This window comes from Bubalus bubalis, chromosome 19 (genome assembly GCF_019923935.1).
Source record: "Bubalus bubalis isolate 160015118507 breed Murrah chromosome 19, NDDB_SH_1, whole genome shotgun sequence".
Classification (NCBI taxonomy): domain Eukaryota; kingdom Metazoa; phylum Chordata; class Mammalia; order Artiodactyla; family Bovidae; genus Bubalus; species Bubalus bubalis.
The window spans coordinates 32,573,161-32,597,134 of record NC_059175.1 but is presented as its reverse complement, the minus strand read 5'-3'; the positions used below and the strand labels follow the sequence as shown (position 1 = coordinate 32,597,134).

The 23,974-nt window shown below is 37.9% G+C and overlaps 1 protein-coding gene across 2 annotated transcripts in view; it reads right to left on the bottom strand.

The window, feature by feature from the left end:
• The window catches only part of OXCT1 (3-oxoacid CoA-transferase 1), a 166,886-nt gene that overhangs the window by 39,400 nt on the left and 103,512 nt on the right, over nucleotides 1–23,974 (bottom strand). Inside the window, exon 14 of one of the 2 annotated variants that reach the window (XM_044932617.2) lies at nucleotides 20,786–20,839. The exons of the other annotated variant lie outside the window; for it this stretch is intronic. Within the exon in view, the coding sequence (XP_044788552.1) occupies nucleotides 20,801–20,839 (39 nt within the window). The 3' untranslated portion in view covers nucleotides 20,786–20,800. Of the gene's footprint in view, nucleotides 1–20,785; nucleotides 20,840–23,974 lie in introns of those variants that run through there. 2 annotated transcript variants of the gene reach the window in all.

Sequence of the window (23,974 nt, the reverse complement as noted above, 5' to 3'; positions counted from 1 at the left end):
ATTTGATTCAGTAACACTGAGGGTTTATTTTATACATTCCTGGGCCTTTCCATGACATTTTACACTCTTGTCCACCAACTTCTGAACACTCTCTATACTCACTGGCTTCCATGGTTCATAAAATACCTCCTACTCTCTTTCAGGCCCCCTTTTCGCATCTTTTTCCCCACACCAGCTTTGTGTGTGGCCAACTTAAAACCTCTACCCTTGGGCTCCTGCTCTTGTCACTACTTGTTCTCCATGAGTGACTTCATCTGTGTGCTCATGATATAAATCACTCCATCTTTGATATTTCTAAAACCACATTTCAGCTCAAATCTTTGCTCTGAGTTTCGGATTTCAATATCTACCAGTCAACCCTGTGGCACAATCTACTGGCTGATTCCCAAAATAATTTCCTCTTGTTTCTGGGCAATTGGCTACATTTCCCAGCCTTCCTTGAAGTTAGGGTTCATCATATGGATAACCTCTGACCAATGAATGGAACAGGGTGAAAGTGATATATAATACTTCCAGGACTGGACCATAAAATCTTCCAAGAACAAGGTTCCATGTTTTTCCCCTTCCTGCAAACTACATGTTGAAGATGGTGCAGCCACAGAACACAAGAAATCTCAATCCCTGAACAGAAGACAGCTGTCTGCCAATGAGGAGTACTCATCTGGTCCTATGGGAGTGAGAACTAAAAACTTCTATTATAGTATGTTAATTATTCATGCCTCAACTCAGTATAGTCCAAACTAAATTAAGCATCTTTTTCAAGGCAAATCTCATCTGTTAACAAACTTCCTGTTTCAGTTAGTGGCCAACCATCTCAGGGTCTGAATCAGAAATGTTCCTATCTCTTGCTTCTCCTTCACTATCTAAGTACAATCAACGCGTCATTCAATCACAATATTTCTTGAATTTGACCATTTCTTATCTAGATAAGATATTTAAGACTTCTTCCCAAGTGGTGTTATAACATCCCTACTAGTCAACCTGTGTCCAGCCTTGACCTTGGTGCTATGCTGTGCTTAGTCTCTCAGTGATGTCTGATTCTTTGTGACCCCATGGACTGTAGCTTGCCAGGCTCCTCTGTCCATAGGGATTCTCCAGGCAAGAATACTGGAGTGGGTGGCCATGACCTCCTCCAGGGGATCTTCCCAACCCAAGGATTGAACCCAGATGTCCTGCGTTGCAGGCAGATTCTTTACCGTCTGAGCCACCAGAGAAGCCCCTTGACCTTCTCAAATCTTTTCAACTCACAACCTCAAAAATAATCTTCCTAAAATTAGCATTTTATATCATTCCTCTGCCTAAGACTCTTCACTAGTTCCCCAGTGCTGCAGGGTAAAGCCTAAGCACATCACTCAGTCTGGCACACAAACTATGATGGCCTGGCCTGGACCCTCCTCATCTCCTTACACCCCAGTTCCCATGTTTATTCCAGGAATAGTGAGTTTCTGGTCTACCACATATGGCTTCACACTATGCTGTAAGGCTCCACCCTCATTCTATCAAGTGTACTCCAGGTCACCCTTTATGTAACAATCCTGATTGAAGTCTCCCAGGAAGCATCCACATGCCTCTGCCCCACCCCATCAACAAGACAGATTAGGGACCTCTCTTTGCTGCTCTCACAGCATCCCTGCTCAGTCTCATTGCAGAATCGGTCACATGGCCTGCATCAGGATCAGGGCTGATGTTCCACTGGCAAGTAGTGATGAAGCCTCATCACTAATCAATCCAGGTAACTATAATTGAAATTCTTCCTCATGAGAAGCATCCCATTCCCCTCTCAACAAACTCTGTCCCACCCACCACCACCATATAACAACTTTAAACACAATACCAGGCCTCCAAGACAATCCAGCTATGACTACCATATGCTGTGATCGATCACATCTATTGTGATTCATCAGTATCTGTGCACTAGAGAAATCAATTATCTTCAAATAGGAAAAAGGAGCCCTAGCTATTAACTACACTGATTCTCTCATTTTGTAAAAGTATAAATACCACTCAATAGTGCCTACATAATTCACCTTTGAATTGGGTGAATGTAGGTGAATTCAGCTCAACCTACTCCAAGTAAATAAAAAATTTTCAATGTGCATAAAATTGATTGCAGGTCATTAACTCCACCTTTGTATAAGAAATTGATTATAAATTTACTAAGTGAAGAGTTAAAAGTAGAAAATGTTAATATTTTCTTTTCCTAAGGTATAAGCAATATATGATGAAGTTTCCCTGGGTTATAAATGAAGCATTTTGGGTAGGTTAACTTCTTACAAGGTCAGATAGATTGACAGTCTGATTACTCTGTTTGATTAATAAAATGAACAGCAGGAGGAAAACTCTTATGTTATTCTTAGCTCTGTCATGAAGCTATAGTTTCAGTCTTCATAGAATCTATTCATTATTCTGTAAAGATGGAAACAAATATCAAATAAGGTGGCTAGGTGAGTTCACCTTGTTTCATCAGACCTCCTATAGAAGACATCAATAGAAAGAGCTTGAACAAGTGCTCCAGGATAGATGTAAGGGGATTTGTTTTTATTTAACATGATTAAGTATTATTACAGTATAAATAAGTTATTTAATAAGAATTTAATTGAATTAATTAAATAATGCTAAGCACTGGCATTTCTGGTCCTGTACATTATCCAGAAACAGGATAAACACAATATTTTAAAATCCAAGAGTTAAGTTATTTTCTTCATTAATAACCTCTTCTTTCCATTGGGTCACAGAGAGAAATGCATTAGAATCATATGAAACTGTCCCTATGATACGAAGAACTAACTCATTGGAAAAGACCTTGATGCTGGCAAAGATTGAAGGCAGGAGGAAAAGGGTGCAGCAGAGCATGAGATAGTTGGATGGCAGCCCGACTCCTTGGGCATGGGTTTGTGCAAACTCTGGGAGATGGTGAAGGAGAGGGAAGCCTGGTGTGCTGCAGTTCATGGGGTCACAAAAAGTCGGACACGACTGAGTGACTGAACAACAACAAAACAAAAACACATATGACCTAAAAACACAAAAATTTCATATGGCTGGTTCAAATTAATGTTCTAATGGTGGGAACACAGATCCCATTTACTATAACACAGAATATTTTTAAGGGCTTATGTTATTTTTAGGAAATCTCTAGATAATAACAACAAAAATGACAGCTAAAATACAAACAAAGATAACAATCATTTTTATGTGTCTGAATGTACAAAAATATATCAACATCCTTCAACAAGTCACTCACATGGAATATGAAATTATTACATTACTTTTGGAAATATGAAATAATCTTTCTCACAAAGTTTATCATCTGCTTCTTCAAAGGGGGTGTGGGTTGGTTGGAATGAAATGCGGGCGGTGAGCATAGAACCACGGGCAGAAGTACACTTGCTCCATCACCTCCTCCCACTGTCTGCTAAGCTCTAAAGAGCACAATTACAGAATTATTATAATTACACAGCCATCTCTGACAGCTGGATGGAGTTTTCAGAGAGAGAGGCACAGTGACTGAAAGAACATTACTAAGGAATACATCAAAATCATTACCAGTGTTTTTAACCACAGCAGAAAAGATCAAAAAATAGTGTAGAAGATAATTTAAAAGCTAAACACATACACACTTAAGAACAATTGCGAAAGAGCATAAGGGCTTCCCAGGTGGGTCAGTAGTAGAGAATCCACCTGTCAAGCACGAGACGTGGGTTCAGTCCCTGGATCAGGAAGATCCCCTGGAGAAGGGAATGGAAACCCACTCCAGTATTCTTGCCTGGGAAATCCCATGGACAGAGGAGCCTGCTGGGTTACAATCCACAGGGGCACAAAAGAGTCGGGTATGACTTAGCAACTAAACAACAACAACAAATGCTATGTATACTAAATGTAGGTTCTATATTAAGCAAGTTAGAGGGTTAGGTAAAAGAACATGAAACCGTTTTGATTCTAGACTAAATTACTAAGTACTCTGCTTAATTTCCAAGGTAGCCTCTAGATTCAGCTGAAGATCCTGTTTAATGATGGCTAATTACTCACTGAGAGCTAACATCTATGAATGTTCACAGTGAATTGATAACCCATTAGTCACTGGTGGAGAGTCTTTTAAATTTTTTTCTCCTAAGCAAACCCAGTTCTGTAAAATGTGTACCCAGTGCCTCTCACATGTGAAGACAGTTCTCATTCTGGTTTCCTCAGAGAGCATACTCCACTTTCAGGACTAGGAGAACCATGGGTAACATTATTCCAGAGATTCAGATCCTAGGACTAGCAGGAGGTCTGAGCTCGAAAAAGGAGAAGCACAGTATCTTTGTAAGAAAGACCCAATTCTGGTAGCCAGCAGAGAATACTAAGGAGCCATGTCACTGTGGGAGGGTCCTGACATCACAGGCATCAGATGGTTTTAGGAATCAAGGACAGAATTTCTCTTCTGAAGACCCCGGAACTACAAGTGCATGGAAGATAAAATGGCTCCTCCTCAAACTAGGGAGAAGCAGGTGGAAACCAAGAAACTTTTCAAACACTGTAATCAAGTTTAAAAAATTACTTTCTGGGGACTTCCTTGGCAGTGTAAGACTCTGTGTTTCCACTGCAGGGGGCACGGGTTCAGTCCCTGGTCAGCACGGCCAAAAAAAAAAAAAAAAAAATTTTTAAGCCTCTATATAAAAAAATTGGAGATTTTCCACAAAGTTAATATTTTTGAAAGATATTTAATGAGGGAAATTGAGGAAGCATTAACTGGCTCAATGGTAAAAGAATCCACCTGCCAATGTATTCTTGGAGACAAAGGAGACACTGGTTTGATCCCTAGGTTGGGAAGATCCTCTAGAGAAGGGCATGGCAACCCACTCCAGAGGAGCCTGGTAGGCTACAGTCCATGGGATTGCAAAGAGTCAGACATAAATGAGCACATACACATTCCACACTATCTTTTAAGTCAACTGTGCCAGATAAAGCTCTTAGATGGCAAGAAGGAGAGGTTGGGGGAATGGTTCTAGGACTAAAAATGAAAAATGAAGTGTCTTTAGAGAAAATTAACAAAAAAACCTCTTGGTGAAGGTCTTGATAATGTAGAAATCAAAATACCAAGGTCAGAATGACAAAAATATAAAAGATATTCTTCTGAAGTAATTAGAAGAGGGTAGAAATATAAACACATAAACTTTAACTTATTTATTGATATGTTAGTGCTTTAACTCCCTATACTTTGTAAGTGACCTGATTTTAAGTTTCTGATCTTGATGGTTTATGTAACTTTATCTCTGGTTGCTCAGATGGTAAAGTATTTACCAAGAACGAAGGAGACCTTGGTTTGATGATCCCTGGGTTGGGAAGATACCCTGGACAAAGAAATAGCAACCCACTCCAGTATTCTTGCCTGGAAAGAATGGACAGAGGAGTCTGGTAGGCTACAGTCCGCGAGGTCACAAAGAGTCAGACACAATTGAGCTACTAACACAACAACTTTATCTCTTAACTATTCATGATATCAGAGGCAGATTACATACATGGCAAAACAGCATTAAAAGTCAATGAGAGGGCTTAAAATCTGCCTGCCAGTGTGAGAGAATCTGGTTCAATCCCTGGTCCAGGAAGATTCCACATGTCAAGGAGCAACGAGGCCTGTACGGCACAACTACTCAGCCTGTGCTCTGGAGCCCACAAGCTGCAACTTCTGAGCCCACATGTCGCAACTATTGAAGCCTGAAGACTTTGGAGCCTGTGCCCCACAACAAGAAAAGCCACCGCAATGAGAAGCCTACGCACTGCATCCATAGAGTAGCCCCTGCTTGCCACAACTTGAGAAGAGCCCGCATAGCAACAAAGACTCAGCAAATACATAATTTTAAAAAATCGTGTGAACACAAAACTTGATTATTTCAGACCTGTTTTCCATGGAGCATAAGTTGAGGTACATTCTAAATCTAATACTTACATTCTCAGGTGAGCAGCAAGAGCTGCAGTGAGAAAAATTTTATTCCTTTTACTGCTATAACACTCTGTGGCAAAAATGATTTCATTCACATTCATCTGGAATTGAGGTATGGCAAATATTTGGAGCTGAGATGTACTCCCCAAAATATCATTTTTATTCCCAAGAATGCTATTTTTAGGCTCCATATTTAGAATGAAACACACTCTCTTGATAACCACTTGAGACACAGCTATTCAGGAAGGAGTTGCTTTTTTCTCTAACCTCAGTTCAGTTCAGTTGCTCAGCCATGAATGACTCTTTGCGACCCCATGGTCTGCAGCACACCAGGCTTCCCTGTCCTTCACCAACTCCTGGAGCTTGCTCAAACTCATGTCCATAAAGTTGGTGATGCCACCCAACCATCTCATCCTCTGTCATCCCCTTCTCTTCCTGCCTTCAATCTTTCCTAGCATCAGGGACTTTTCCAATGAGTCAGTTCTTCATATCAGGTGGCCAAACTACTAGAGTTTCATGACTGATTGCCTTTAGGATAGACTGGTTGGATCTCCTTGCTGACCAAGGGACTCTCAAGAGTCTTATCTAACAGCACAGTTCAAAAGAATCAATTCTTTGGTGCTCAGCTTTCTTTATGGTCCAACTCTCACATCCATACATAGATACTGGAAAAACCACAGCTTTGACTAGACTAACTTCAGTGAGCAGGTTTAAAATGGAAAGTTGTTTATCTTCATTATTCAAAACTGTATGAGTGTGAGTTCACATGTGTATATATATATATATATATATATATATATACACACACACACATATATATATATATATATATTACTTAGCTTTGTTCATTGAGAAGGCTTAGAAGCAAAGACATCATGGTAGGAACAAGCACACCCAAACACCCAGATCTTGGTTTCAAATACTTTGCTCAAGCAAAATAAACCAGGATTCCTTGGAGAAATAGCTGATACTGGATACAATAAAAATATAAGATGAACACCCTGTAGTAACAGAAAGGAAGTACTCAATGAAAAAATTTTCAATGAAGGTATACAGAAGCCAGTGTGAAAAAATTCCCAATGGCCACAGCTGGAATAACTTGAGTGTGAAAATAAACAACATGGCATTGGATGATAACTCAAAGTATAAAATATACATGAGTCCATACTGTCATAAACAAATAAATGGTAGAGAAGAGATAAATCTCTCTCAAAGAACAGCAAATAATATATAATACCTTTCTCTTAAGAGATCTTTGAGGGCGGGCTGAATCTACTGACTTGCTTTTAAAGAATAAAGTATGGAAAGGGAAAAATAGTAACTTTATAGTAAACAAACCTTGTGAACAGTATCTTAATCAAAAGATAAAGGTTAATGTCAACAGTGTTATCATGTGGCTATCCTATACTCCTTAACATGATGCAAAAAGAAGAATATTTACCTCTATAGTATTCTTTCCAAAAACTCAGAAGCTCACTCTAATGATGAAAAAAAAAAAATCAGACAAACCCATACTGGGGAACATTATACAGGACATCTGGCCAGTACTTCTCAAGACTATCAAAGTAATGAAAAATAAAGACTTAGACACGTCACAGACCAGAAAAGACTAGGGAGATGTGACAACTAAGTGCAATGCAGTACTCTGAACTGGATCCTGGAAAAGACAGAAAACATGAATGGAAAATCTGACAAAATTCAAACAGAGTCAGGAGATTGATATTAATGTACACAAAAGACCTGCACACTGAAAACTATAAAGCACTGATGAAACAAAATTTAAATGAAAGAAACTCTATGTTCATGAGTTGGAAGACTAATATTATTAAAATGTCCATACTATCCAAAGTAATTTACAGATTCAGGGCAATACCTATCAAGATACCAATGACTATTTTTTTTATAGAAATGTTTTTAAAATTCTAAAATTTATGTGAAGCCACAGAAGACCCCAAATAGTCAAAGCAATCTTGAGAAAGAAGAACAAAGCTAGAGGGATTATATTTTCTGATTTCAAAATATACTATAAAGCTTCAATAATTAGAACAGTATCATACTGGTATAAAAACAGACACATAGATCAATGGAACAGAATATAGGACTGTGAAATAAATCCACACATATACAGTCAACTGATTTTTGACCTAGCTGCCAAGAATATACAACAGAGAAAATATAGGTTTTCCAATAAATGGTGTTGGGAGAACTAGATATCTGCATGGAAAGAATGTAACTGGGCTCTTATAGGGATAACAAAAGGCAAGAAAAGCAAAAATAGGCAAGGAGGACTACATCAAACTAGAAAGTTTCTGCACAGCAAAGGAAATAATCAATGACATTAAAAAGTAACCTAAGAAATTGGAGACAATATTTGCAAACCACATATCTGATGAGGAATTAATACTCAAATATAAATGAAACTCCTATAACTCAACAGCAAAAAAATCAAATAATCCAACTAAAAAATGAACAAAGGACTTGAATAAAACTTTCTTCAAAGAAGACATACAAATGGCCAAGGTATATGAAAGTGAAAGTTGCTCAGTCATGTCCAACTCTTTGAGACCCCATGGGTTATACAGTCCATGGAATTCTCCAGAATACTGGAGTGAGTAGCTGTTCCTTCTCTAGCAGATCTTCCCAACCCAGGGATTGAATTCAGGTCTCCCGCATTGCAGGGGGATTCTTTACCAGATGAGCCACAAGGAAAGCCCAAGAATACTGGACTGGGTCTATCCCTTCTCCAGCAGATCTTCCCAACCCAGGAAGCGAACCAGGGTCTTCTGCATTGCAGGTGCATTCTCTACCAACTGAGCTTATCAGAGAAGCACAAAAAGTGTATGAAAAGATGCTTATAATCACCAACCTGCAAGGAAATGCAAATCAAAACCACAATATAGTATTACCTATTGTTAAAAAAAAAAAAAGGTAAGTGTTGACAAGGATATGAAGAAACTGGAACCCTTGAACACTGTTCAATGGAATGGAAAATGGTGCGGTTGCTACTGGAAAATAATATGTCAAATGTATCACAGTAATAAAAGATTATAATAATGAGGGAAATCGAGTGAAGGGAATATGAAAACTCTTTGTACTATCTCTACAGCTTTTCTGTAAATCTAAAATTATTCCAAAACACAAAGTTTATTTTTTTATTTTATTTTTAAACTTTACATAATTGTATTAGTTTTGCCAAATATCAAATATTTGGCAAAGTTTATTTTTTTAAAAACCTCAATATGTGGCTTGTTCCTGTAGTTTTTGTTTTTTCTTTAAAATGAAACCAATACAGATTAGTACTCAGATTTCCCTCAATGAGGGCCTCTCCTAGTAATTTTTTAGACAATTGCTAAAAAACTTTGCAAAATCTGACTCTAAAAACAATAAATTTATGACAGTTAAATGAATTTGTGTTTTGTTTTTAGCTATGATCTGTTTTCTTGTAGTAACTGAATTTTATTCCAATACGGGGTACACTAGCTTAACAGAAAGTCATAAGTTAGTATCTGGATAAAGAATAAGAAAGATAGTTCTGAGAACTGTATGTGTGGGCTTTTCATTGTTCTTGTTATAATTTTCTTTTTGACATCCTTCACCCATTTTTCACACCTCCACCCCCAACCTCTAGCAACCACCAACTTGTTCTCTAAATCTATAAGCTTGTTTTTGTTTTTTAGATTCCACATATAAGAGAGATCATATGGTATTTATCTTTCTCTGTTTGACTTATTTCACTTGTTGTAATCCCCTAGAGGTCCATGTATGCTGTCATAAATGGTTAAGATCTCATTCTTCGTTATGGCTGAGTAATACTCTGTTGTGTTTGTTTATGTGTGTGCATACATACATATAACATAGCTTCTTCATTCATCCATAGATTGTCACATAGGTAGCTACCATATCTCAACTACTATAAATAATCCCTCAATGAACATAGAGGTGCATATATCTTTTCAAGTTACAATTTTTGCTTTCCTCAGACAAATACGCAGAGGTAGAATTGCTGGTTCTTATGGTAGTTCTATTTTTAATCTTGGGGAAACATCCATGCCATTTTGCACAGTTGCTGGACCAATTTACATTCCCATTAACAGTGCGCAAGGGTTCTCTTTTCACCACTTTATCACCAACACTTATTTCTTGTCTTTTTTTTTTTTCGGCTGTACCACATGGTTTAGGGGATCTTCATTTCCTAACCAGGGATTGAACTCAGGCCATGACAGTGAAAGTCCCGTGTCTTAACCACTGGATTGTCAGAGAATTCCCATTCTTGTCTTTTTTATAGTAGCCATTCTAACAGGTGTGAGGTGATAACTCATGAGGTTAATTTACATTTCCCCAGTGATTAATGGTGTTCAGCATCTGTTCATGTACCTGCTGGCCATCTGTGTATTTTCTTTGGAAAAATGTTTATTAATATCTTCTGTCCATTTAAAAATTAGATTGGTTTTTTTGGCATTGAATTGCATGAGTTCTTTAAATATTTTGAATATTAGCCTCTTAGCAGATACATGATTTGCAAATAATTTCTCTCATTTGACAGGTTACCTTTTCATTTTGTTGAGGATTTCCTTTGCTCTATTTTATTTTTTCCAATAAATAAACTTTGCCATCTAAGTCATTATTATTTTGATAAGCCAATTCTGATATTGGACAGCTTAGGTTTTTGATAGAACATTTAAAAAAAAAACTTGAAACATGGTAATGAGGACCTTTTAAAATAATGTTCTACAACCATATTATTACAAGTTTGAAAAAACCAGAAATACAGACTGGATCTTTGTTCTATGATACATAATGTGCCATTTCTACTTTGCACTATTATTTTATTTTTCCTGTCATGGCTTACTTTTTCCACAGTAAGAGAGAATCTTTCAATAAACACAATTTATAAAGATAATTCCTCATTATAAACAGTACTTACAAAAGGTAAGTAGATATTATAAAAGTAAGTAGTAAGATTATTACTTACAAAAAGTAAGTAAATAATCATATTTACTTACTTACTTACTATTACTTACTTAATTTTACTTGCTGCTGCTAAGTCGCTTCAGTCGTGTCTGACTCTCTGCGATCCCATAGACAGTAGCCCACCAGGCTCCCCCATCCCTGGGATTCTCCAGGCAAGAACACTGGAGTGGGTTGCCATTTCCTTCTCCAATGCACAAAAGCGAAAAGTGCAAGTGAAGTAGCTCAGTCGTGTCCGACTCAGCAACCCCATGGACTGCAGCCTACCAGGCTCCTCTGTCCATGGGATTTTCTGGGCAAAAGTACTGGAGTGGGGTGCCATTGCCTTCTCCAAATATTTACTTACTTAATAATATTACTTACTTCCTTAATATTTACTTACTTACTGTCCCTTACACAGAAAAGAAAATACAACAAAGAAAAGTTAAATAAATTACCTGAAGTTAAAAGAACAAGTCAGAAAAAAATTGAAGTCTTTTAAGTTTTTTCTGGAAGTCATAACTTCCAGAAAAATGTAATTGAATCCCCACAGAAGATGCTTCTTATTTAAAATGTCCATTATGTTGGACCTATTGCACTATTTTTTTTCTTATTGTTCCTAATCTATTGTATGTTGTTAATAAATTTAGTTAAGAAGCAGACAGCAAGCCTATAGATGATCTATGTAGTTTCAGTTTAGACAACTTCTAAAAATACAGTTGGATCCTTAAGGACAAAAATTATAAAACTTTCCAAATGTGCTTATAAACAAACCATGTGTCCTTCACCAACCTGAAAGCCATGATTTAAGAAAATTAAATTTCCTAAAAACCACATGACTATGAGCAGAAGTCACATTCAGGATGGAAAATGTTAGCTGATTAAGTTTCTAAGTGCCAGGGTAATAAGTTTATTTTTCATAATGTTCTGGTCGTAAGAAAAATGTTGCAATTTTAAGGGAGCTAGTTCTACATTGTTTGTGGATTAGCTTTTCAGGCTCTGATTATATAGACGATAGGCTTATTTTTTTTTCATTTTAATATGTACTTCTTTGGCCCTTTATTACTTGGTAAGTACAGGATCCCCACCAGAAAGTGGTGTTTTGAAAAACAAAAGATAAGACGCAAATCATGATAAGAACTCTCCAATGAGGAATTCTCTTATCTAATTCTGTTACTGTTCAAAGTTATAACAATATTCCATAAATACCAAAACAGATAATGAAAGGATAAAACATGTCAAATCTCTTATATATGAGTTAAAGCTTATGTTAGTGTTAGTCGGCTCAGTTGTGCCTGACTCTTTGCGACCCCATCGACTGTAGCTGCCAGGCTCCTCTGTCAACGGGATTCTCCAGGCAAGAATACTAGAGTAGGTACCCATTCCCTTCTCCAGGGGATCTTCCAGACCCAGGTCTCCCACACTGCAGGCAGATTCCTTACTATCAGAGCCACCAGGGAAGCAAAGGACTCTGTGTCAAGCCCTTGTGCAAAACATACTTATGTTTTTTATGCATAATTGTAACAAGACTGGTAATCTGGTTTTCTATCCAAAATTATACTTAGAAATTGGTACTTATATAGCCAAATTTGGGCTTCTCTGGTGGCTCAGATGGTGAAGAATCTGCCTGCAATGCGGGAGACCTGGGTTCTATCCCTGGGTTGGGAAGCTCCCCTGGAGGAGGGCAGCAAACCCATTCCAGTATTCTTGCTTGAAAAATCCCCATGGACAGAGGTGCCAGACAGGTTACAGTCAACGGAGTCACAAAGAGTTGGACACGACTGAGCAACAAAGCACAGCATATAGCTAAATTTGGATAATCTGAAAAAAATAAATGGAATATCCTATTCTCTACTAATTCTCAATAAATAAAGTATTATTACAAATGATCCACTTTGAGTTAGCAAACAATAAATGGGCAATGTTATATATATTATTGGGTATAATAAATGTTAAATTTATTATTGGGTACAATAAAGCTCAAAAACTCTATCTGCCTTTTACTTAAGAAAATTCCACCATACTGACTGAGGAGGGAAAAGAAAGGAGAAAGAGAGCTAAAATGTAAAATGTTAATGATTTTGCCTGGCATTCTATTTAGTCATTGAAGTTCTGGAAAGAGGGTAAGATGGGAGATGAGAAACTGATATTCACGCAGTCTCAATCCCATATGCTTCCAGCAATGCATATTTATCAAGATAATTCTAGGGTTTATATGACATGTTGTTATATCATATTTGTTTTCATTTAATTGCTAAGTTGTATCTGACTCTTTTGCAACCCGATGGACTGTAACTCACCAGGCTCCTCTGTCCATGGGATTTTCTGACCTCCCTCAAATAAAAGTCAACTTCTCTATCTAGTTCTTAACAATGATAATCATGATCTGATTTAGTATTGATCCTGCGGGTCTTAGCAATATACATCCCAGGGCTAATACAATCAGATAACAGAAGTCCTAACATTGCCACACTGTGTACACTACACTGGTAAGGAATGCAAGCAAGCCAGAAGGGTCAATTCACAGTATCTGCAAATAATAAAAGTATTTATGGCTCTCAATTTTTTTCTGAGTCTAATTTTAATTGTATTCTATAAGCTTTGATATAAAGTTTTATTCTCATTAATTTCTAGGTAATTCATAATTTAGGTTTTGATTTCTTTTTGATTCAATGCCCTAAGGGAAAAAATACAAAGAATATATGATAGATTTTATGGGTCTTCCAACCTTTAACAAAGAAATAAAACACATTCTTAAGTGTAATTTGAATAATGTGATTTTCGCCTAAGGGCTAACATTTAGAAGCTAACCCTCAGTATAACTTTCTGTATTTCAAAACCTTTAGATCACCAAAGGCTCAATCTTTTTAATGTCAGAAGCTTGGACTGAGTATGAAACTTTTGAAATTTTACCATCTCTCAACTATTTATTTCTCTAAGCATTCAAATTTCCCATTATATCACAGCATCTTCAAAAATACCTAATATGTAAATTTACAGCTTGAAAGTTAAAATAACATTTTATAGTTGGGCTCCCTTGAGATTTATTGAGTGTAAGACTTTAATAGATTATACCTGCACTGTCCAATATTTGGCTATATAAATTTGAATTAAATAAAATTTAAAATTCAGTTATTCAGTAACACTAGCCCCGTTTCTATGGCACCCCACTCCAGTACTCTTGCCTGGAAAATCCCATGGATGGAGGAGCCTGGAAGGCTGCAGTCCATGGGGTCGTTGAGGGTCAGACACGACTGAGTGACTTCACTTTCACTTTTCACATTGATGCATTGGAGAAGAAAATGGCAACCCACTCCAGTGTTCTTGCCTGGAGAATCCCAGGGACGGGGGAGCCTGGTGGGCTGCCGTCTATGGGGTCGCACAGAGTCGGACATGACTGAAGTGACTTAGCAGCAGTAGCAGCAGCCCCATTTCAAGTGCTCAAAAGCAACATGTTACTAGTGCTACCATATTGAACAAAGTATATATAGAACTTTTACACAATGACAGCAAGTTTTTTTTGGATAGCACTGGATTAGACCAAAAGAGATAAAGTCATGTAAGATCACAATTTGTTAGCAGAAAAGTTAAAACTAGAATTCAGGCCTTTTGAATTCTCTTATTTGCTCTCTATTAAACCACATACTGTCCCTAAGAACTAGTGAATAAATAAAGGATATGACCACATTAAGTAATAGGCTGAATTTAATATAAAATTATTTTATTTCCATATGAAGTTCAGAAAAACAAATCATGTACTTGGCCATATAGAAAACCTAGTAAATTCAAAAAGTATAAAGAATACCCCACAAATCTTTGAAGGGAAAAAATTCTTCTAAGAAGTTACTGAATCAAAAATGAAATTAAAACTGAAATTCTGGGGCTTCTCTGGTGGCTCAGTGGTAAAGAATTTGCCTGCCAATGCAGGAGACACAAGTACAATCCCTGATCTGGGAAGATTCCACATGCAATAAAGCAACTAAGTACGTGCACCACAACTGCTGAGCCTGTGCTCTAGAGCCCAGGAGTTGCAACTACTGAAGCCCATGAGCCCAGGAGCCTATGCTCTGCAACAAGAGAAGCTACCGCAGGAGAAGTCTACAAGCCACAACTAGAGAGCAGCCCCCACTCTCCACAACTAGAGAAAGCCCACGCAGAAACAAAACTCAGCACAGCCAAAAACAAAATAAAGTATAACAATAAAAAGATTACAAATGACCTAGAAATTAATGAAAATACAAACTTAACATTAAAGTTTATAGTATACAATATTGTACTAAATAAAGAGAAAGCCCTAAAAGTTTTTATTATTAAAACAGAAAGATTGAAAATTAAGTAAGCAGTCAATTTGTAAATCTAGAAACTAGTATAACACAGAGAATAAATAATAAAAAGAATAAAATAAACAAATCATATGCTTCTTAAACTTGATTAATTTAAAAACAATTAAGTAGAGTTCTTACAAGCCTGATGAAAACAGAAGAGAGACAATGAATATCCACAGAATTAGGAATAAAAAGCAGATACAAGTTCCTAAGCTATTAAAGAAATTATACAAAAATATTGCATGTTGTTTTGGACCAATAAATTTGAAAATCCAAAAGAAATAAATGCTATAAAGAAAAATACATGTTAACAAGATTGTCACAAAAAAGGTCACAAAATATGAGATCAATAAACAAAAAAATTTCTTGCAGATTGTTAAAAACTGATCATCTGTATTAAAAGAGTAACACCTATCAACTTAAGATTCAACACCTATCAACTTAAAATATAACTAACAAATTCCAATAATCCCAAAGAAAGGCGATGCCAAAGAATGTTCAAAGTACCACACAACTGCACTCATTTCACATGCTAGCAGAGTAATACTCAAAATTCTTCAAGCTAGGCTTCAACTGTACATGAATATAGAACTTCCAGATGTTCAAGCTGGATTTAGAAAAGGCAGAGGAATCAGAGATCAAATCACCAACATGCACTGGATCACAGAAAGAGCAAGGTAATTCCATAAAAACATCTACTTCTGTTTCATTGACTACACTAAAGTTCCTGGACTGTGTGGATCACAACAAACTGTGGGAAATTCTTAAAGAAATGAGAGTACCAGATCACTTTACCTGTCTCCTGCCTCCTGTATGCTGGTCAAAAAAGCAACAGAACTAGACATGGAACAATGGACTGGTTCCAAACTGGGAAAGAAGTCCATCAAGACTGTGTATTGCCACTCTGACTATTGAACTTATATGCAGAATACATCATGTGAAATGATGGGCTGGATGAAGCACAAACTGTAATTAAGACTGCCCAGAGAAATATCAATAACCTCAGAAATGCAGATGACACCACTCTTGTGGCAGAAAGCAAAGAGGAACTAAACAGTCTCTTAATGAAGATGAGGAGAGTGAAAAAGCTGGCTTAAAACTCATTATTCAAAAAGGAACATCATGGCATCCAGCCCCATCACTTGATGGCAAATACATAGAGAAACAATGGAAACAGTGACAGACTTTATTTTCTTGGCCTCCAAAATTACTGTGGATGCTAAGTGCAACCATGAAATTATAAGATTCTCTCTACTTGGAAGAAAAGCTGTGACAAACCTGTGTGTGCGCTTAGTCACTCAGTCATGTCCAACTCTTTGCAACCCCATGGACTGTAGCCCTGGGGCTCCTCTGTCCATGGGGATTCTCCAGGCAAACGTACTGGAGTGGATTGCCATGCTCTCCTCCAGGGGATCTTCCCAACCCAGGGATTGAACCCAGGTCTCCCTCACTGCAGGCGGATTCTTTACCAACTGGGCCACCAGGGAAGCCCTAGATAGCATATTAAAAAGCAGAGACATCACTTTACCTACAAAGGTCCTTCTAGTCAAGCTATGGTTTTTCCAGCAGTCATGTATGGATGTGAGAGTTGGATCATAAAGAAGGCTGAGTGCCAAAGAACTGATGCTTTTGAACTGTGGTGTTGGAGAAGACTCTTGAGAGTCCTTTGGACTGCAAGGAGGTCAAACCAGTCTATCCTAAAAGAAATCAATTCTGAATATTCTTTGGAAGGACTGATGCTGAAGCTGAAGCTCCAATATTTTGGCCATCTGATGCGAACAGCCCACTCATTAGAAAAGACCCTGATGCTGGGAAAGATTGAAGGCAGGAGGAGAAGGGGATGACAGAGGATAAGATGGTTGGATGGCATCACCGACTCAAAGGTCATGAGTTTAAGAAAGTTCTGGGAGATAGTAAAGGACAGGGAAGTCCAGGGTGCTGCGCAGTCCATGGGTCGCAAAGAGTTGAATACAACTGAGTGACTGAACAATAGCCATGTGTAAATCAACAGATTAAAAACACATTGGATAAAATTCAACAGCCATTAAGTTTAAAAGCAAACAGAAACTTCTAGAACAATATAAACTTCTAGAACAACAACAATACAAACAGCAAGCATAGTATTACAAGCAAAAATTTTACATAAAATCTCATCAAAATCAAGAGAGTCCTCAATCACTATGACTTACTCATATTTGTTTTGGATAATATGTTAAAAGAAAATAAACTGGTGGCAGGCATCTTAGAAAATAAAAATGATTTTTATTTGCAGATAAAAGAGATATGTAGAATATCTAAGAGAATTCTAAAAGAACCATGATAGCAAATAAATAAATAGATTAGAAGTTGAAAGGGAATATCCAGCTCAATACATTGACAAACACTTAAAAATAATTAGGAGTAACTGTAGTGCAAGAGGTAAAACAAGACCTAAATAAATGGCAAAGTATGCCACACTCCTGGACGAAGAAACTTTATTATTCTAAACCTACCAGTCCTTCCTAAATCAACATATCTAATGCTTAGTGCACTCCAGGAAAAAGATTCTTCCTGAAGAGGTTTGCACACCACTCTATCCACAGTCCTTAATACAACACATAAAACCAAAGAAAGTAGGTATAAAATACAAAAAGTTGTATAAAATACAACCTATTGCATTCATCCCATTTTAAAAATAAAGAGGTGAAGTCTAAAAGGTTAAGTGACTTCACAGAGACGCAGAGCTGCTTCTGAGTGTACTTATAAGGAAAACGGAAGGTTTTTTATGTGGGATGTTACATTTCAAAAGTAAACTCTTCCTCTTACAGTGGAAGTGCCATTCCTCTAAGACTGCAAGGCTGGAGTGATGCCTTATAGCACTGGCCTAGCTGCTGCCTAGTTTTGTGACCTGGGTCAAGCCACTTCATTTCTTTGAATTCAGGTTCTCCATCAGTAGAAGGAGGGTGCTGTATCGACGGATGATATTAAGGAATTGCATCCTTAATCGCTTACTGTTAAGGGAATAAGGAATTGTGGTTTATAAAAGGAACCTTTATCTTTCAGAAATAATGCTAAAAAGTTTATTGATAGGATGATATGATGATGAGATTTGCCTCAAAATAATTTGGGGAGGGCAGAGGTGAATAGGAGTATAAGACTATAAGAAATAAGACTAGCGATGAATGGACAACTGCCTAAGCATTCGTGTTCTATTTTTGTACACATTTGACATTTTCCCTAATAAAACTTTTTTGACAATAAAAGTTCTAGTGAAAAATTATCTCTAAACCAAAGGAGTAAAGTAAGAAATAAAGCTTTCACCAACTGGAAATGCTAAATTCAGTCATTCAATAACATTTAGTCTTCAAGATTCATTAGTCTTTAGCTGCAGGGTCACACTGTCTTCAGCCCTTTGGCTTCATTCCCCGCTAAGTCATATCAGAAGCACCATTATTTATGAAATTACTAATAATGGGTTTCTAGGAGACCTCATCTATCATTTTTAATGTTTCCTCCCCTTCTTTTAAGTGGGCTCTTTAATGAGAGGAGGCTGCTGCAGTCATACTAACCATCTGTAACTAAAGTGATAATAACTGAAAATAACAAACTCACTCATTGCTTAGTCTCTTTATAAAGAAGGAGAAAGGGGACAGATACTATTTTAACAAAAAGGTCCAAACTCCTGTTTCATGCATAGACTTCTGCCTTCCAATACTGAGGAGGTGGAAAGTATGATCAAATTCATACAGAGCTGCTAGGAGGCCAAGTAGCATCATGTCTTGGAACCAATCAGATATCCAGCTTATGTTTCTTTCAGAGTCTGACTTGAATATATCTGAGTTCCAGTGAACAGAGTTCTTAAAACCAAGCAGTTGTTCACAAACACATCATATGCAACATACAAAGGAGGAAAATATTTCCTTTCCTTCAGAGCAGAAACAGATTCAGATAGCAATCAAAAGACAAAGTCTCTTTTAAGATTACTGAAAATTGAGATATTTCTATTTCATATTCTCATGTTACTTTGCTTACCTAAAAGATTAACACTGGTGGGGACCTAGGCTGAGTGAGGTAACTTGCTAATGAATCTGCTATTGTTCCTTCCTGATCTCACATTTAATCTTTTTTTTAAAAAACCTCTATTTAGGATTCCCCTTTGCATTGATTCCCATATTTCTATAATTATGTCTCAATGTTTTCCATTTAAGAAATATCGAAAGCTAAAATTATAAAAATCCTAGTAGAGGACAAGAACTCTTTCAAAGAATGCTTCAGTTGGTAGATTATAAAAAACAAAATGGGTTGATAATGAATAAAATACTTCATACATGAGATTGATGTTAATTACCGTGATTAGGCAGTGGAGACTTTAGAATTCAAGTGAGGACTTAAAAGATAATATGCAGAAGAAAGAATATGCAAATTGTCAATCCAGCACCTTCCAATGCCTGCAGCTTGAACTAGTAGTACACATACAGCATGTATCCTTCCAATTGTAATAGCCTATACCCCACACATGGGCTTCCCAGGTGGCACCAGGGTAAGGAACTCACCTGCCAATGCAGGAGACATAAGAGATGTAGATATGATCCCTGGGTCAGGAAGATTCCCTGGAGAAGGGAATGGCTACCCATTTCAGTATTCTTGCCTCGAGAATCCCATGGACAGAGGAGCCTGCCAGGCTACAGTCCATAGGTTCACAAAGAGTCGGACACGACTGAAGCAATTTAGTACGCACACATGCTACCCCACACAATGAAACAGAGATTTCTTTCTCAAGTTTACAGAAATTCTATAAAGATATTTATTTATTTTGCAGGTAGTTTTGTCTCATCACAAAGGCATTAGTAAAATACATCCAAAAAAAGGAACAAAGAAACTTGTGGAAGAATGCAAAGTACATAAAAGCAAACAATACTGTAACTAAATCCCCACTGCATAACTTGCAACACATGTAAACTTGAAAGGTTAACTCTCCTGGCCTGAGTCTCTTCATCTATAACAGGGACTATTATATTTAACTCACAGAGTTAAAAGGATTAAGTGACAATAAACATACAAATAAACAGCATAGAACCTGGCCAATGGCATGAACCAAAGAGCTTCTGGTAAAAATAGTAGATTTATAACTTAGCTCCCTTGTAGTAAAAATAGTAGATTTATAACTTAGTTGTGGCTTCGCTGGTAACTCAGGGGTAAAGAGTCCACCTGCCAATGCAGGAGATATGGATTCAATCCCTGGGCTGGGAAAATACCCTGGAGGAAGGAAATAGCAACCCACTCCAGTATTTTTATCTGAGAAATCCCATGGATAAAAGAGTCTGGTGGGCTGAGCACACACACACAGCTTTTGATCATCCATAGGATCCTCCATGGAGAAGGCAATGGCACCCCACTCCAGGACTCTTGCCTGGAAAATCCCATGGACAGAGGAGCCTGGTAGGCTGTAGTCCATGGGGTCGCTAAGAGTCGGACACGACTGAGCGACTTCACTTTCACTTTTCCCTTTCATGCATTGGAGAAGGAAATGGCAACCCACTCCAGTGTTCTTGCCTGGAGAATCCCAGGGACGGGGAAGCCTGGTGTGCTGCCATCTATGGGGTTGCACAGAGTTGGACACGACTGAAGCGACTTAGCAGCAGCAGGATCCTCCAAGTAAGAGAAATTTTCGCTATAAAATTCATATGTCAATATGTTAGTCAATAAATACTTTTAATCTGAAAAATATTGACTGTGAGTAATAAAACTAAAGACTAGTTTTCAACATAATGTTTTCCAGACAGTCATAGATTAAAGTATTTTTGGATAACCAAATATAGTTTTCAAGTGAAAAACAATAATAAACAGCTTATATTCCTAATAACACCCTAAATTCATAAATTTCACTAATCCTAGGTTGTCCTTTTTTTTTTTTTAACGTATGCTCATTTGTTAAATTGCAGAACAAAAAGAAATCATTCTTTGGTCTCAGAAAACTTGCGGATATTAAATGTGTCTCTAATTGACACAGGAAGTGAAGTTCTATCCACGGAGTCAATGTACGTTTTATTCCCTGGTAGAATGAGAAGGGCTTGGCTAAGTTCTTCCATGGTCCTCTATTCTATCCAGGGGAGCTAGGAACAGAATAAAGTGGGGGGATCACCCTGGTATACAGGAACCATAGACAGGACACAAGCGCACATATGGAGACTTAGCTGAACATAAGCTTACAAGGGAGAAATAATGACAGCAAGGAAACAGCAGGGCCACAAGCCAAAGTGGTAGAAACCAAATGCTAGAGTGGGACTTTTTTTGTCTCGCTTTTGACTGATGTTCAACCGTGACAGCTATGAGATACCAGCATGTGAGACAGATGCTCAGTAACAGAATTTTCAGAGAAAATGGTCAAAAACAAGTTCTATGATTTTTGGATCCATTGGCAAGATCAAGGAGCAGAGTATAGGCCACAGCAGAGGATTCTCTATAAAGGGCTTGAAGAAAGGTCCATCCCAGCAACCAAAAAGAGGGGCAAGTGTTTGTCTACCCCTAAATCAACATATTAGAGCCTGGATGACAACAGGACAGCATCATACCCTTTGGAGAAGAGCCAGGATGCAACCATGGAATGGCATGTCTGACTCCTACCTGAGAAAGGAGAAGCTACCATTCTGGCAAAGTAGCTACACTATTCTTGAAGGTGGACAAGAAATGTGTGGGTGCTTCCCAGATGTGGGCCATGTAGGAGAGGGTCGCACAGAGTCGGACATGACTGAAGTGACTTAGCAGCAGCAGCAGCATGAAGATGCTTTAATATGTTCTCAACAAGATGCCATGGAAGGAAGAGAGGGTCCTATCACTGAGAGTGTATGTGTGAAGAGAACAACAGGAAAACCAGGAGCTGCTGGGAAAGCATCCAGCCATCATTCATCAGGACAGACACTACAGAAGGAGCCCAGAAGGGGGTCCCCAAAACCCCAGCCCAACCACACAGAGAAAGGGATCAGCTCTAAGCATCTGAAAGGACCAGAAAGCATGGAGGCAGTTCACAGCATTACCAGTCAACAGCTATATAAGAACTTTCCCGACCTTCTTCCTCACCTTCCCATTCTCCTGAATTTTGACCCTGCGGTGCCAAACTGAGTTGGTGGACGAAGTGAGTGAAGAGAAAAAGCAAAAGAACACCAAGCAACCTTCCCCAAATGCAGGCAGCCTGTTCTGCCCATAGCTGGGAAGCAGTGGTTAAAGGAGATACATTGCTTTTGAATGTATACTGAAGCAAAGGTCACTAGTTTGCACTGTGTGTGTTTAGTTGCTCAGCTGTGTCTGATTCTTTGTAAAACCACGGACTATAGCTTGCCAGGCTCCTCTGTCCATGGGATTTCCCAGGCAAGAATACTGGAGCCATTTTCTTTTCCAGGGGATCTTCCCAATCCAGAGATTGAACCTGGGTCTCCTGCATAGCAGGCAGATTCTTTACCATCTGAGCCACCAGTCTGAACTGGATCCTTTAATTTTAGACTCACTACTGAGTTTGGGAATCAAAGTGGCCCACTGAAAGTTTATTATCTGAGAATGAGCTGACACAGAGGGAAAGCTTCCCAACAGAATGAAGTTAAATGCACCACAGGAGATAAAAATTGCTGTGCTTTGATTTCATCCCAAGTGTAAGACTTGTTCAACATATCGGAAACAAAACACAAACACACACACGTTCACACATGCTTGCTTGTTACAGATGGTCTCTTAACACACATTTACAACAGAGAACAGTCACCATCAATACTTTTTTTTAAAATGATCAAAGACAGCAGTACTGGAAACAATATTTGATAAGATATAATAAACACTAAAAGCCAAAAGGAAGGCCTCCAGAACAACAACAAAAAAAAGGATTAAGTGCCCCTCCAGAAAAATAAGACATTGCCTGCTCTTTAAATAGTCAAGGATGCAGTTTTTAAAGAAATGCAAAATAACTGATTAGAATAACAGGAAAAACAAACAAACAAAAACTGATACCAGTGCTGGTGAGAGAGTGAAAACAGTATGAGTATAAAATGAGATAATTTTTTGACAAGAATTCAGTAAGTTTCAAAACCCCTAAAAATTGACCAAGATGTTCTATTACTAGGGATTCACACTAGGAAAATCATCTAAGAACTATATAAAGACCAAAGTTCAAAAATATAATTAATGCTTTTAAACAATTAGAAAATCAGACAGGGACTTCCCTGGTGGTCCAGTGGTTTAGAACCTACCTTGCTGGGAGAAAATAATAGCAAATGAAACAGCTGACAAAGAATTAATCTCCAAAATATACAAAGCAGCTCATGCAGCTCAACACCAGAAAAAAGAACAACCTAATCAAAAAATGGGCAAAAGACCTAAACACACATTTCTCCAAAGATTATATACATATGGTAATAAATACAAGAAAAGATGCTCAACATCACTCATTATTGGAGAAATGTAAATCAAAACCACAATGAGGTATCATTTCACACTGGTTAGAAGGGCCATCATCTACAAAAAAAAAATAAGTCTACAAAGAATAAATGCTGGAAAGGGTGTGGAGAAAGGGAACCCTCTTACACTGTTGCTGCTGTTAAGTCGTGTCAGTCATGTCAGACTCTGTGCGACCCCATAGACGGCAGCCCACCAGGCTCCTCAGTCCATGGGATTTTCCAGGCAAGAGTACTGGAGTGGGTCACCAGCGCCTTCTCCACTTACACTGTTAGTGGGAATGCAAACTGGTACAGCCACTATGGAGAACAGTGTGAAGATTCCTTAAAAAACTAGAAACAGAACTTCTATATGACCCAGCAATCCC